At 35.8% G+C, this 17,042-nt stretch overlaps 1 protein-coding gene across 2 annotated transcripts in view; it reads left to right on the forward strand.

Annotated features, from left to right (window-relative positions):
* LOC149065591 (sulfotransferase 1B1-like) overlaps nucleotides 1-17,042 on the forward strand; it is a 49,928-nt gene that overhangs the window by 20,713 nt on the left and 12,173 nt on the right. Inside the window, exons 2-4 of one of the 2 annotated variants that reach the window (XM_089253764.1) lie at nucleotides 2,248-2,368; nucleotides 10,873-11,183; nucleotides 11,285-11,502. In XM_089253764.1, the coding sequence (XP_089109890.1) occupies nucleotides 10,895-11,183; nucleotides 11,285-11,502 (507 nt within the window). In that variant the 5' untranslated portion in view covers nucleotides 2,248-2,368; nucleotides 10,873-10,894. The remainder of the gene's footprint in view (nucleotides 1-2,247; nucleotides 2,369-10,872; nucleotides 11,184-11,284; nucleotides 11,503-17,042) is intronic. The other variant, XM_089253763.1, reaches the window with a different exon arrangement.

The following is a 17,042-nucleotide window of genomic DNA, read 5'->3' on the forward strand; positions in this document are numbered from 1 at the left end:
CTTGCTCAGTGCAATACAGTATTTGAAATTAAGAGGTGATAACGGCTTGTTTAAAGTTTCATAAATACATTAACCTTCTTGGAACTCCAGAAACGTAATTTACGCCTCATCAATCAGACAGAAAATAATTTTAAAGAGAGCACATGTTTTTGTTTTCATCACAGTATAAGGAAGTTCGGGTATAATATGGAATACTATTTTCATTTTTTCGATTATTCCAATTTAGAACGTGTTAGAGAAATACCTGAAACTTGCATTTCTATAAAATTTGGATTCTGGTCTCTGCATTGGCACGAGTATCACATTAAACAATAAATATTATGTCTAAGGCCGGGAGATTACACTATAAAAGTTTTGTAAAAGTGCTTGTATATAACTTTAAAAAAAAACCAATAAGCTGGTTGATTACATTCGACCAAATGCAACCGATCTGTTTATTGGTTGTATTTTTCAAGTTTTATAAAAGCACGTTTGTAAAACTTTTACAGTGTAATCCCGGCCTAAGAAAAAAAACTCATTTTTACTAAACTTTCCATCTTGAAGAGATATTCTAGCCTTACTCAGAAAATATTTATAGGATTCCATATTATACACACCATCTATAAAAAAATAGCGTTCCATGTAACCGGAGAGAACTGCTAGCTAAAAATTAACACAGCACAACAAAATATAGCACTAGCGATGTACATCGTGCTTAGTTTCAAATTATTGGGCACATTTCCAATAATTAATAAACACTTTTGGAAACTTGTCTGAGTAAGTTTATGGAAGTGTAAAAGCAAATATTCCCCTATAGCAGAAGTGAATAAGATAACAACCTAATGGCATTGACTCTAGCATCACTGGGGCATTTTGAAGTTGTTTATCACTGTTCTACTTGGGGGCCATACCTGAAAACCCATTATATTCCATATTACCTGAACTTCCTATTTGTGAAACCGTGGTAGCGCTTCCCAAATTTTCCATGCTTAAAACAATATTTTTCTTTTATGTTCGAAGCGATGATACTAAGCTCTTCAGTGACTATAAAATGCTCCTTTCAATGATCCCTGTCAAATAATCTTTCACGGTACTTGCAGGCACGAGTCGCAAAGACGAGTTAGATTATTTCGCACAATGTACATACCACAGTATCAACCTCAATGTCAGTACCTCACGACCCAATAATAAGATTTTAGTTTGAACACGTTTCATGGGAAATGGTGTTTACACCTTGAACATCATCGAACTGAATTTCATTTTTAGAATGTTCTCACCATAAAATAATATCCCATAGATGATTCTCCTCACGAAACATGCATAGTTTTGAATAATACTTTTCGTACGTGAAAACTACACATTCACGTTCTAGAGATGTTATACTTATCATGGCATTCTTCCAGATACAAAATTTGCTCTTTCGATCGATCCTTTATTCTTTAGGGAATGGACATTTATGGAGACAAAATGATAAAAATTCAAATAACGGGTTCGAAAGATATCGCATATCGATGTATGACCAATGCTGAAATTACAGTCATAACAGTTTTTTTTTAGTTTCTCCATAGATACCGGCTCATAAAACAGTGTATTTATTCAGATACTTTTTCGCAAGAGGGTGAAAAGATTGAATGTTATGCGTGGTATTTTTGCAGTAATTTTAACAAAAATACGTCCCGATGGCCGAGAAAGAAAGTTTCGTCATTATTTTTATGGAAAAGCCAAGGGTCTTTTTATAATGGGAGTGAAGCTTTTCTTTTGAAAAACAGTTAAATAACGCATATGTACATGTAGATTTTTATAGTTCCAGTACAAAGTACCCTTTCCCACAGAGATCTTTCTGTTTTAGGTAAAAGAAAAAATTTTTGCGAAATCATGTATCGAGTTTCACTCACACTGAACAGTGTTAAAAACAAATATGATTATTATAGCGTGGATTATATGCAAATACATATGTGCTTATGCATTTGCATATTTTGCCCTTAAGCATCAATGCATATAAATGCATAAAATCAAAAAAAAAATTCATTTCAGAACAAGTGCATATTTTTGAAGGTTTATTTAAGCTCAATCACTTTTTTTCATAATTTTTTCAAATATATTTTGCTCATAGTAATTTCGTAAAATTGGTTTTTTTTTACTTTTTTTTCAATGGGATTTAATGAATTAATAGAGATGTTTGTAATACTGTATTTTCCAAACATCAACCGTTTTATTTTAACGCTATTTCTAGAGGTATGTCAAAAAGTGTTCAATTTTTTTTTTTAGCAAATGGTGTCGAAATTCTTTTGTCTCTGCTATTTCATTACTGAGCAGCTACAACAAACTAGAAATTGAAAATACCTGAAAAAATATGTAGAAGTTATTTGCATATGCAGTATATACACAGGTGGGGATATCTTTTTGCAAATGAATATGTGCTAAGAAATAGAAAGTATGCATTTTAAAAACACATATCTGCCTTTTTGTGTGTGTGTGCGTGTGGAGATTTATTAAATGTTTTTTTTTCTTCTAACTTTTGGTGCATATTTGGAAATTTTTAACTTTATCAGGATTTTTTAGAGCAGATTCAGAGATTTTATACATATTTTGATATTTTTAAATGCATATTTGCATATTTTTAGAGCATATTTTTCGACTTTCTTAATGCATATAATCCAAGATCTAATGATTACGAATACAATCGAAAATATCCGACCTTCAAAACAATGAAAAGACTCATAGATACAATCGTTCAAGAAACAGCATTTTCAATTCTATGTTATCATCGTTTTCTCAACGAACAGCTGCGTTATTTTAATTAGCAATATCCGTTTCACGATTCTATCTAAACGACAGCTTCTCATAGAAAAGGTTCTTTTTTTTGGATGACAAAGTGTTTTTCTTTAATAGGGGTGCGGTTGCTAACTTGTCCGGCATTTATCGACCCATAAAACCATTGGCTATAGCTATTTGACGACCTTCGGTGATTGGATATTGCATTTACGTAGAATGTTGTTGTCCCGTGGATATGCATAGCTACGACGCACAATTCTTCACTCATTTCGTAACTCAACTTTTTTTTTTTGCTGAAAAATATCGATTATTGGAAAAAAAGTAGATTTAAAAAAAAAGGTATTCATCCAAAGTATACATACACATTTATTTCCCACTAGCTCTAATACCCGGTGCTGCCCGGGTTTTCTTCAATTGCTGAGAGGATTGAAAAGTGACAAACCATTATAAAGGAATAAACTATCATACATAATACTGGCAGCATTAAAGAAGTGGCAAGCCATTGTAAAGGCATATGCATGTCTGAAACGTTGCTTGATAACCACGGTAACCCCCCTCCCAAAGTAAGCATTCCGAAAGTGATTGTTCAGGCCCAGGAACCATTGTTGCCTGACAGTTTTGCACCCATTTTGGTCATTTGCCCTGCTCTGACGAACTTTTAAAGTAGCCTATCGTTCACGTCGGGTCCCGTTTGGTATATATGCAAAATTTGGCGATAATCGATCTAAAATTGCAGATTCGTGTAGTGAAGATATAGACAGACAGAAAATCAATTTCATATATATAGATTATATGTCACGTATTCCAAGAAAGATAGTTATTGCGTGTTTGATATTTTTTACCATCCCTCTATTTACAGTAGGGGTATGCTACTTCACCACACACCAACTCCAGTCATATATCGCCATATGGTTATTTCCAGCTAGTGGAGTTGGGTGGGAAATGAAGGCGCCATCTATCGGTGATCGTCTCAGGATCGATAGGTAAAGAACTTTTACTGATGTTCTTTTGGCCAGATTCGAACCCACGGACCTTGACGATAACCTTCATAGTGGAAGACGAGCATCTTATCATTGTGTTACTCGGGCGCACAGTAGGCATGCTTGTCTTCATTTCATAAGTTGTTAATCAAGAACTTGATTTCTACATAATTTTCTCTGGTTGTATATACAGAAACGGTTCTCAACCTTTTTTGAATCACGGAGCTCTTTTGGTTTATAATTTCTATGGCGAAGCCTCGTAGTAGGGGTGGCTGAAGTGAGGGTGCACCCACAGGCATCTTGAGCTTTAGTCGAACAACACATTTTTAAAAGATTTCCAATAGTAAAAATTCACATGCGTGACATCACGCTTTGAGCCATAGTCTGACGACGAAATTGATAACAAAACTTGAGGGAATGGACAAGACCTGAAACCGCAATATCAGAAATAATGTATTACAACACAAGATCAAGTGTGCAATTTAGTCAAATAAAGGCAAAAGAAGAATTCTGGAGAACCAAGAATGTGCCTCTGAAATGAATTTTTTATTTATTTATTGAACAAACAGCACAATGAACACAACAGACAAAAAGAAAAAAAATTATAAACGAACACTTTTCGACCCAAAGGGATATAAATAACCTTCCATGGGTCGTATTAATAAATTACATATAAAATTTCTGGGCAACATACAAAGGTATATTTTACTACAATTGCTGCATGCAAGTCACAACAAACATATAAACAAATTTTACTACTTAAAATTTACAATTTCATTAACCATCGAATGAGACGAACCGCTCAATATCTGTTATTTCCAGTATACGCTCCTTTATAGCCTTTTTAAACATATACAATTATTGCTGCTGTCCAATAATATCATCAAATTCTCTTCATATTCATGGAGCAAGAAAACATTGATTTTTTGAAAATTGTTTTTTTAGGTAATGGTATATGATATAGACAGTTTGATCTCATAGTGCTCTTCTTTGTATATTCACTCTGGAATACCAATCAGGATTCTTACTCATGAATAGTAAAACGTTATACAGATAAAGTTGACGTATATTAAATTGGATTAGTGATACTGTATTACGTGAGGAACTGTTGGTTTGTAGAATGTCACGTCGAAAACAGTCATAAAGATTATCTATAGTATAGATTGAATTTTTATATGTTCCCCCCAACTATTTATTAATAAAAATAGTTTCGGAAGCAATGATGGCTTACTCAATAGTGCTGTTTTGTGGATTGAGTTATCTGACAATAAATAAGGCCGGGTATACATTGTAAAAGTTTTGTAAAAGCTCTTTCATGGAACTTGAAAAATGCAACCAATAAGTGGAGACCATGGAACCATGATTTGCTGATTTATTTTATTCTTACTCGAGCAGCCGCGGAGCCCCAGTTGAGAACCGCTGTTGTACAGTAATTGCCGACACTCGGGATTTAATATGACATGGTGTATACAGGGTGCATAGCTAACAGCACGCACCACAAATTACTGGCAAACTGTTGATACTCGAGATCTTCCGATTAGAAAAAACATCCGAATAATGTGGACCTCAGATAAGTCATTCATTTTGAAAGGGGTTGTATATATATATAGTTATTTAAATAAAAAATAAACTTTTTATATAGACACCCTGACACCTAAAAATCCCAGCTAGAAAGTTATTGCGCTGTCTCTTCTCAGGCCAGAAAAAAATTCTACTTTTTTAAGTGCAATATTTGCTGAGATATTTGGATTCAAAAATCGAGAAAGATTAGGAAAGAACAGCTTCATAACAACTTACTAACGGATAACGCTTCTTGGGCGCGGCAGCCCAGGTCGATAAGATACTCGCCTTAAGTACCAAAGGATGTTTAGAGATGTCGTGAGTTCGATACCCGGTTCGTCCCTGTCTGAAACTTTCCTTACACAGGGGTACAACAGAAACGGCGATATGACCACAGAAAAAGATTGCTACCGTAGGGAGTCCCACATGGAGGGGGTTAGCGCACCAACCTCTAGGTGAGTATAAAAAAGGCTGTCGTTCGGAATCGGCAATAAATTGTAGGTCCTGGTCTGATTAGCCCTAGTGCGCAGAAAATGACCGCGATGCGACACAAATGATTAAATGGCAACGCTTCTTTCTGTCGCTTATGTTGTTCTTCCCCAACTTCTCTCAGATTTTTGAATTCAAATGTCTCAGCGAATATTTCATTTAGAAACGTGGAGTGATTTTGTTGGCCTCGGGACAGAGAGTGCAACCACTTACTTTATGAAGACAGGGTGTCCGCATAAAAAAGTCAATTACTTTTATTTTAATAACTATACAACCCCTTTAATATGAATGACTTATCTGTGGTCCACACGTTATTCGGATGTTTTTTTTCTAATTGGAAGAATGCCTCTACGATCAACGGTTCGCAAGTAATTTGCGGTGCGTGCTGTTAGCTATGGACCCTGCATGAAGTAGTAACAAGTAAAATTTTTCTTCATGAGCACCTCTTTTCATTAGTTTTGAATTGGAAAAGATTCGGGTAGGCTGTGTAATAGACACGACCGCAGGTTCTGACCTGAATACGTTTTTTGTACCTTGAATCACGTGTTAGGTACTTTGTCTTTGGAATAGCTATTAAATGCACTTTTGCCATGTGCATCTGACGATACCATTGCTTTTGACTTGCGTTATTATCATCCTGAGATATGAGCGTTTAAAGAATTTCGTCACGCAACTTTTTGCAAATGTATCGTCAGGCGATTTAAGGGCGGTATTCGCCGACATGGTTTAAAATATAGTCACAATTTTTTGATGAGAGATCGACACGGATTGGTTAAATTCAGGTTTTTAGCCAATCTATGTTGATCTCTTATCCAAAAAAATGTGACTGCAGTTTAAACCAGTGATTCCCAACGTGGGAGTTAACGCCCCCTGGGGGGGGCGATGGAATGTTCCAGGGCGGCGGTAGAAGCTACGGGTATAACATAGGATCCTATGGGTTAGATTGCGTTGGGGGTGATGGGAAAAAAAAATGTTGGGAACCTATGGTTTAAACCCTGTCGGTGAATACGGTTCTAAAAGACGTTTATATATATTCACGTCAAAAAATATCAATGTTTTAATTCTCAGGCTTTCTTCATCCTCTCGTTGTGTAATGTCTACCAAAAAGTGCACGTATAGCTATAATTTCCATAATTTTCTACGTCACACTTCCAGTGATATTTGGCAGCAGATTTGGTGTTTCTTTTCGGAGCTCCAACTTTCTTACATTCTGACCTAATGAAGATATGCGTAATGAATAAGTAGTTTAATAGTTGTGGTTCATTTAGTCAAGCTATGGTTATCGTGTGCTCCCAAGAATAAATTAGATTTGATCTAAAGTTTTAAGTTGATTTTAAATGGCTTCACGAACTTATATCTCAACCGGGATTAGAACACAGATTTCCTGTAGTCAGAGGTTTACAAAGGCGGAGAAACGAATGTTTTTACTTGAAAATTATTGACTTGCGCATGCTTAAAAATATTATGTCTCTTGGGACTACATTATCTTTGTTATACCACAACATGTTTTTGTATCGATATACTGAAATTGTGCTGACTAAAATTAAATACATAAATATATATAAAAATATTTTCAACTTACCTGTTGCCATTTTTATGTTATCTGAAATCTTTCTGGTATTAGAACAGAGGGTTCTTAACCTTTTATGCTCCACGGGCAGCTTTTCTTAATCTTAATCATGTGAATATAATGATTTATTTTTACATCAAAGCTCACGGACTCTCTGAAATAATCCAAGGACCCACAATGAGATCGTAAACTCCCTGGATTAAAATGCTTAGTGCTTTAGAACAGGAGTTTTTAACCCTTTCCGTACAAATTCACTAAGCAGTCCTATGAAATATATCTTTTTAAATGAAGTAGTCTTTCTTGGAATTTTCAGCAGGTGCCAAGTGAGGGGTAAAGTGTGGATTTAAAAATGTGGACTAACGGAAAAATGTTCCACTGACAAATCCACTTTACAAACTATCTGAGCTTGTCAATGATAAAATAAGAGGCTTTCAAGGCAGCGAGATACTCATCAATGATCCTGAGAGATTTAATCTTTTGTGTTCTACGGACCCCCTTTCCTGCTAATAAAACGAAAGCCAAGGACTTCTGCAAATGACATGAATTCCCCGGACAGCTTTACAGAATATTATTGACTATATAATGCTACAAAACAAAATGAGTTGATCGTTTTCTCATCCAAGCTCTAGGAGCCCCCTGAAACCTCTCCAAAGACTCCGAAGGGCAGGGGCGTCGGAAGTGTTTTAGACCTGTGGGTGCCCGACTTGAGTTTTATGTAGAAAATCTTGATTTTTCTGAAATAATTCTGTGGTGCTTTGGCCCATGCTACAAACTACTGTAGGTGCTCAAGCACCCACAGCACCCCCGACTCCGATGCCACTACCCGAGGGGTCTTTGGACCTCTGGTTAAGAACCATTGGTTTAGAATGTTTTTAAGTCTTCGCGACGCTATTCAGAAAAAGCCCAGTTCTCCTATGTTCGTCGTGTATAACCGCACGCGATTGCGTGTTAAGAAAGCTTGATAGACGAACACCTGATCATGTTCTATGCAATAAATTATGTGTGCAGCTATAAATTTATGGAGAATAACAATAAAATTAGACCAAAGTGATCATCGAGTAACTACTAATTAATGTGCGATCATCTGAGTGTAACAAATGGCTTTCAGACGGGGGGAAAAAATCGACCCGAAAAAAATCCGAGACATTTTGAGACGAGACAAATGTCCTTTAAAAGAGCTTATCAGCGACAGGGAATATATGAAAACGATTTGCTATTTTTATAAGGACTGTTATATTCCAATCTGAATGATCGAAGATACCTTCACCTTGACATAGTCTGCCTTAATCTTTCCTCTAATAGGGTAGCTTCACAGGCGTGGCTCTCTTCAAACGAGCACGTCACAAGAGGAGAAAAAAAACACAATTTTTTTCATCAATTTCTCCATTTCTTTAGATCGATGTCTAATTTTACAACGGACGTCATTGTCCATCCCGTTCACCCACGCAATATCGTCCATTTTACACTGAAGAAAACCAGGTCTTTTAAAGTTTTTGATGACTCTTTACTGGTGGTCTATTTTTTTTTTTTTTCCAGCTGCTCTGTATAGCTCCACTCTATATCATTATATCCACACTACTTGTATATTGATGGAAATGATGATTCTTTTGTCGAAAGTTGAACGAGTGGGGAAGTATACTGGTCTTTTTTAGGTCCAGAGAAAGCCCATCAAGTTTGTTTGAACGTATATTTGTCTTCTGTCTCATCACTGAGTTCCAACATACGTAAGCGTCGGAAGTGTTTTAGATACATGCTCAGACTGAGCTATATGCAGCAAATGTCATTTGTGATTTAATTCTGGGGCGTGCTCAAACCTGTTCCACAAAATTCTGTGGATCCTGGAGCACTTACTGGCATTTCACGCCACGACCAACATAGACGAATCTCAAATCAGAACCGCTTATTTTCGTTAATTCAATGGGGATAAATTATATATTCACTATATAAGAAAACATTTTATTTTCTGTTCCATGTACCAAAAAACAAAAGATGTCCACCACTTCTATGCAACATGATTTTTGTTCCTGGGTAACCAGCCTCATTTCTCAGTGACTTACGACTATGAAGGGCAGAAAATGGCTATCTTTATGTTTGAAACTTTTCTTTTTAACTCCGGAGAGTGCATTTTGTTACGTATTTTGGAGACCAAATACCTGAAAAAGCAGGATCATGTGAGTTCTAAGGAAATATCACAAAAATACTATGCGTCAATGGAAGTTTTTTCCCAGAGTTGTCAACTATTGATCTGACAAATCATGGATACTCAAGGGTGACCATATTTCATTGAAACTAAAGCGGCACACACAGCCAATTAATCATCAAAAAGGTCAAATTACTTTCCCATACTAAAGTGAAAACTAAAGTGAAAGTTACGCCAAACAAAAATAGCTGATTTCAGACCAAAAACTGCAGATATATAGATCCACCAGTATAACTGCAGTCATAGCCTACCCTTATTTGGCATGGTGTCATGCAATGTTTTTTTTTTTTAAATACTAACATTTTGCTTATTTCACATGATTGATCTCCGAAAATTACTAATGTCACCATTTTCCATAAAAATTGATCACATTAAATAATTTGTCTCAGCCCTAGATGAGAGATCAGCAGCATTAAAACATTTACAGCATGTTCCCTACGTTTAATGTGGCAAAGATTGAAAAGAGTGGTTTTTTCGGATTATATACAATAAAGAATGTGAAAAATACTGGGAATTTCTCAAAAACTCAGACTAAAAAGAAGCTTGTGATATCTTTGTTTGCATGTTTAATGGCTTTCTACATAATCACAGGATTAGAAACTATCTTGAGCTTGTGCAAAAATAAAAATATATACAGAAATGGAATGTCCAATGTCTCTTCAAGTGACACATGACATCCGAAACGCTCATCTCGACAAATTCAAAGAAAGAATGGGTGCTTACTCAAAAGAACATTTTCGCCAAGGACAGTTCTCTCGCATCTACATCAGGAAAAATTCATTGAAAATATCATGGAGATTACATTTGGATGCTAAAACGTAACGATGAGAAAAAATCCCATCATTTTTTAAATTCAAAATTTTATTTTAACTTCAATTTCAGTTTCAGTGGAACGTCTAGATACGTGACATATTCTGAGAGTTATATGCAGTTTTAAAAATGATTATATCATACAGTGTGAACGTTTTTTTTTTTTCAATTTCAACATTTCAGTCACCCAATCAGCCAATGGTAAATGACCAATTCACAAATATCGTTTCTCCTTACCACAAAATCAAACTTTGAAAGGAATAACCATCATTTTCATAATTATTCAGATTAAGCAAACAGAAATAGCAATTTATACCCGGGAACAAAGAAAACGGTTTTTTTGTTACGTAGTTGTAATAATCAAAATTCAGTTACGAAAACATTAAAGTTCTTTGTCGATATTTGTCCAACACGTATTTTCGATTATTTCAAGTCATTTTTTTAGAGGGCCAAATATCGCTTACATACATTTTGCCTAAAAATTCATTCTTTTCTCTTATCTATTGCAGGTGATCAATAAAATCCCTTGACATGCTCTCTTTAAAGTTCCTGTACAGCACGCCTCTAGGGGCATTAGTCACTGGTTGGCGTAAGCATAGAGAAAAAGGCAAACCAAAGGCAGAAGTTATTCTTGCTGAGCAAGATCCTGCATTGGAAACAGATGCCCTTAGAGCAGCCTACGTGAAATCTGTACCTCGCGCTCAATGGTTCCGAGGAGTTTTGCTCCAAGGGTATCTGGTGCATCCAAATATTCTTCAAAGTTTGGATGACTTCGAAGTCAGGAATGACGATGTTTTTATAATCACGTATCCAAAATCAGGTAATTATAAGAAATGCAATTATTTCTATTCCACTCTCAACCAAAATCGATGATTCGGGTATAAGGTTAAAAAACGTGATATACCTATTTTTCTGTCATAGGAACGACGTGGACGGAAGAGATAGTATCTCTCATCTATCATGATGGTAATCCGAACAAGGTGAAGAACAAGCTATTGGCATACAGAGTGGAGCATCTTGAAGTTGGTCGGCCGATCGGACACATGCGTCACCTGCGGAAACTGAAATCTCCAAGGTTGATGGCAACTCATTTGCCTCTGTCCATTATACCGAAGCAATTGAGGCAAGCCAAATGTAAAGTAAGTCATCTGTTTTAATAGCTGATATTTGTAAAAAAATTCAAAGTTTAACTACATCTCTTTTCGAACTGGTTATCAAGTCTAAATAAAGTGTTACCATCTTCGTGTAAACAGAGTTTATAGTGGGATATATATTATAGTACACAATAATACTCCGAAGTCACTCGATAAGGGAGGGACCGACGACAACCGCGTACCTTGGTCCATAGAAAAGAGTAAGCTGTTTGTATTTGTACGCAAGAAAACAGCTATATATGTGGATTAAGATTAATTGAGTTGCAAACCGCACATGCATACACAGGCTCATTGTATATAATGGGCATCAACACCGCATTTAAACGAATTTTTTTTTTAGACTAGGAATAATGTGGGCTTTTAAAATATGAAATTATGACCTTCTCTGTAAAAATTTCAAATACCAAATAACTCTTTTGATTTCAATCTAAAATCACGGCGAAGTTTTCATCTTTATATATTTTAACCTCTCAAAAATAAGTGTAGTATAGTTACACAGGGTGATTCCATGATTCCCATTGCCGCATTTTTCTGGTGAACCGTTGATCCTAGAGGCATACTTCCAATTACAAAAAGTACCCAATTATAATGTATAGAACTCAGATACATCATTCGTATTGCAAGTGGTTAATAGAGCTGGACTATATGTGCACTAAAAAGTGGAAGAATATGCATCTAAAAAATATTCAAATATGCATCTAAAAAATATTCAAATATGCATCTAAAAAATATTCAAATATGCATCTAAAAATTATTCAAATATGCATCTAAAAAATATTCAAATATGCACTTTAAAAAATGCCAAAATATGCATTCAAGAACCTAAAATATACACTAAAAAAATTCTGAAGTATGTATCACAAAAATGAGAAAATACGAATTAAAATCACCATGCAAAAAAAGCAAATATGTTTTTAAAATGCATATTTTCTATTTGTGCATATTCATTTACAAAAAAATATCCCCACTTATAATGCATACTGTATACTGCAAGTAACTCTTCTACATATTTTCTTTAGGAATTTTAAATTTCTTGTCAGTAAAATGGTTGATATTTTGAAAATACAGTATTACAAACATTTCTATTAACTCACTGAATCCCACCAGTGCAAAAAAATTATGTTATGAAAACATGAGGAATATTTATTTCAAAAGTTATTTAAAAAAATGATTGAACTTAAATAAACCTTGAAAAATGCGCATTTATTCAGAAAATCCCTTGATTTTATGCATTTATGTGCATTAATGCTAAAAATTTTGAAATATGCATTTGCATATTTATATATAATCCGGGCTCTAGTTATTAAAATAAAAAAATTAACTAAAACAATCCAACTTTTTATACGAACACCCTGTGCTCAAAAACCCAGTTGAGAAAGTTGTCGCCCTGTCTCTTCTGAGGCCAACAAAAAAAATTCCACGTCTCTAAGTGCAATGGTCACAGATATATTTGAATTCAAAAATTGAAAAAAATATTGGGTAAGAACTGCATAAATGGGAAATAACATAAATTTTTCTCCAAATTTTGAATTCAAATATCTCAGTGAATATTGCACTCAGGAACGTGAAAATTTTTTGGTTGGCCTCAAAAGAGACAGGACAACAACGTTCCAATTGGGTTTTTGAGGACAGGGTGTCCGCATAAAAAAATTAATTTTCATATTTTCATAACTATACAACCCTTTGCAATATGGATGACGTATCTGAGTTTTTACACGTTCTTTGAATACTTTTTCTAATTGAAAGTATGCTTCTAGGATCAACGGTTCGCCAGTAAAATGCAGCCATGAGAATTATTGAATCACCCTGTATATGGTGTTCTGATAGAATAACACGATTCTTACTTGATTATCATTTAATAATCTCTTCTCTCTCAACAATAATCGTTTAGTTTAGTTTAGCGATTATGCTTGAATTTCAAAGAAATGGGCATTTTTCACAAAAATCGCATAACCCGGAATCGTGTAACTCGTGGTATTACTGTACTGTTCGTTATTTTAAAAGAATAAAAGAAAATTTTAACATAAATGGCCAAAAAAATGGCTAATACGTTTTATTTAGCGATGTGCTTCAAGTCAACTTGTCGCAATTGTTTGATTGATAATGAAAATAAATAATGAAACATCATGTTTACATGATTTTTGAATCAGAAGTTGAATGAGTATTAATTGTTTTCTATGAGAAGAGTGCAAATTTGAGCTTTTGTCAATGAAAATTTACCACTTGTACCATACTTTTCAGAGAGGTAAGTGTGTTTGTGTTTCTCTCTGAAGTCGCGTTTGTTATTTTACCTTCTTCAAGATCTCAATTATACTGTGATATTACTCTAATATAAGGTAAGTAATATTTTCAAATTTTGAAGAAGCTCGACAAACCAATGTGCACGGTCAATTTATTAAATTTAATTTCTGTCTCATAAATTGAAGCAAAGTAAGTACAGTCAAACTCGATTATAAAGACCTTGGTTGTAACGACACTTCGGCTAGTTATAAAGTCAACAATTCATGGTCCGAAAGATTCCCATAGAAGATAATGTTAATGAACCTTGCTTATAACGTCGATGAAAACCACCCACCTCGGATACAACGACGAATTTTTCGTCATTTTTGTTTCTGTTTCAATGACGTTTTCCCAAGAAATTCTCAACTAGAGCTTATGATCACTTCCAGGGAATGTTTGTCTGTTGTTCTGCTTATGTTCACATGGGCCAACTTGCTTATTGACATGACCGCAGTACAAAACGTTTCCGTACTTTGTCTTTCCCGACTTTTTCTTATAAAAATGTCCCGTTTTTTAATGAATCGTGCTTCCTAATCATCACTAGAATCAGGAATGAAATCGATTTGCATAATTTATAAATTGTGTCATAATTAATGACTATAAATATTCATCTCGCATATTTGTGACTCATTTTTTTTCTATGTAGTACATTTTGGTAGGTTTACTATTTTCCGTATTTTTCTCGATCAAATTAGTCATCCCCTAATTCAGTGGTTCTCAAACTTTTTCGACCTGTGGTTCTCTTGCCCAGTCATCGTTTATTCGCGGCTCTCCAGAACGGTCTAGGGAGAAGGCCTCTTTAAAGCACTGAGCAGGTGCACATTACTGTCACTAGTTCCTCGTTACGACCTCAAGAAAAATTGGAGACGACCCTAGAAGTCGCGACGCACACTATGAGAAACACTACCCTGATTCATAAGGAAATAAAAACTTCATCTTTGATTGCCCCTCTAATTCCATTTTTCGTCAAAAAATTTCCGAAAAACGTCAACCTTGGTTGTAAGGACGAACTTTCGTGAAACCTCGTTAATGTGTTCCATCCGGCCCACGAAAGGTGTTCCGGTAGAAAATTGGCAATATGTGCTAATAGTACAAATACAATGCCACAACAGGCAAATTGCCCAACGAGGTGGCTGACTTAAGAGCATCATGGATCCCCGAGCAATTTTTTGGAGGCCGTACCTACTACTGCTACACCACACATACAACCCCCCCCCCCGGGGAACCCCCAACGAATCGGTACATGCGGAAATGTGCGGGTACGTGTAGTGAAACCTGACGTGAAGTTTTTGTTTCTCTGTAATGCTTGTTATGTGTAGTGCTGCATCTGCCAACAGTTTTTTTTTCTAACTATGAGTGAAGTGTTATGATTGAATGATTTATCGTTGTAGGACTGTTGCTCTCTGTGGCGAGACTTTTTAACGGGGAGATCGGCTCGCATTTGCGCCTTGAAGTTGGGAACCACAGAAAATCCAACTTCAGCCGACCACCACTGTGGGGTTCGAACCCGGATCCTCGCATCGCGAGTCCGTCACTATAACCACTCGACCACCACAGCTAATAATGGTGTTCCGGTAGAAATTTGGCAAAATATACGCTAGGCCGACCATATATCTCCTTGATAAAAATACACACACACACACAACAACAACACACACACATCCACATCCACACACACAACACAAGCACAACAACCACACACAGACATTTTATAAAAACGTCTGAATGGCCAAAGTTACGGGGATGTCCCGTAAAATAGGATCTTATAGTCACCAGTATAAAGGGTACATTGCTAACAGGGCGTATGGCATTTTACCGGTAAACCGTTGATCCTGGAGGCATACTTCCAGTTAGAAGAAGTATCCAAATGACATGTAGTATTCAGGATATGTCATTAATGTTGCAAGGGGTTGTATAATTATTAAAATAAAAATGTTAACTTTTTATACAGTCCCCGTGTGCCCAAAAATCCGATTAGAAAGTTGTTGCCGTATCTCCCGATTCCAACGGGGAAAAAAAAAACCACGTTTCTAAGTGGTTCGCTGAGATATTCAAATTCGAAAAAAGGAGGAAAGTTGGAGAAAAAAACAGCTCTCTAAATGCGGGGAGGGGGGGGGGGGACTAACTAAGCTAAACTAAAATCTAACTCTTTATACGGACACCTTGTTCTCAAAAACCAAATTACAAAGTTGTTGCCCTGTTTATCCTGAGGCCAAGAAAAAAATCCACGTTTCTAAGTGCAATATTCGCAGAGAAATTTTTAATTCAAGTATCTGTAGAAATTTAGGAAAGAACAGCATAAATTAACGGACAGCGCTTCTTTTCCTGATATTTATGCTGTTCTTTCCCTTCGTTCCTCCGATTTTTGAATTCAAATACCTCTGCAAATATTACACTTGGAAACGTAGATTTTTTGTTGTTGTTGTTGCGGTTGGTATCAAGAGAGACAGGGCAACAACTTTCTAATTGGGGTTATGAAAACAAGGTGTCCGTATTAAAACTTGAAATTTTTATTTTAATAACTATACAACTCCTTGCAACATTAATGGCAATAATCTGAGTACTACATGTCATTTTGATACTTTTCCTAATTGGAGGTATGCCTCACAACGGTTCGCCAGTAAAATGACATACGCCCTGTTGCCAATGCATCCTGTATATACAAGTCTCTGGTCCGCGAGCGACAAAAATAACGCGTATCTGGGACGCGGACTGAAAAAGCTGTGCACCCCTGAACAGCTTTTGCACCCTACTGCCGTAGATTAAACACATCAGAACCCAGTCATCCACAAGAAAGCATTTCTCCCCTTCAAGTCGATCGAATGCCCGTACATTACCACGAATGACATTTAACCTTATGTGGGTCCAATAAATATGTCCCAAGCCCGACCACAACCACAAATTTTTGATAAAACACCGCTTTTAATCGCATGAATAAGTGCACGAAATGGGTTTTCGATCACTGTTGCATATTATAGTGATTTTTACAAAATATCATGTATGTGTTTCTTCAAGAGAGTCTATTGCATCACGTCGCGGATATATATATATATATATATTTTTCTCTTTTTTGCCAAGATAGTCATTTCGGTTATCCATCAGTGGTCGAGGGCGGAACCTAGCACTCATTTAATCATGATGAGCATGAATTACTACACACGTATGTGTATAGTCCCGAACAGATTATTATGGACATCAGCAAGTTTTTGTGGGGGGGTTCCTGTCTAGAAACAGCTATAAAGAAA

This window comes from Pholcus phalangioides, unplaced genomic scaffold (genome assembly GCF_987345545.1).
Source record: "Pholcus phalangioides strain wild (caught in Gottingen) unplaced genomic scaffold, Ppha-v1.0 ptg000039l_1, whole genome shotgun sequence".
Classification (NCBI taxonomy): domain Eukaryota; kingdom Metazoa; phylum Arthropoda; class Arachnida; order Araneae; family Pholcidae; genus Pholcus; species Pholcus phalangioides.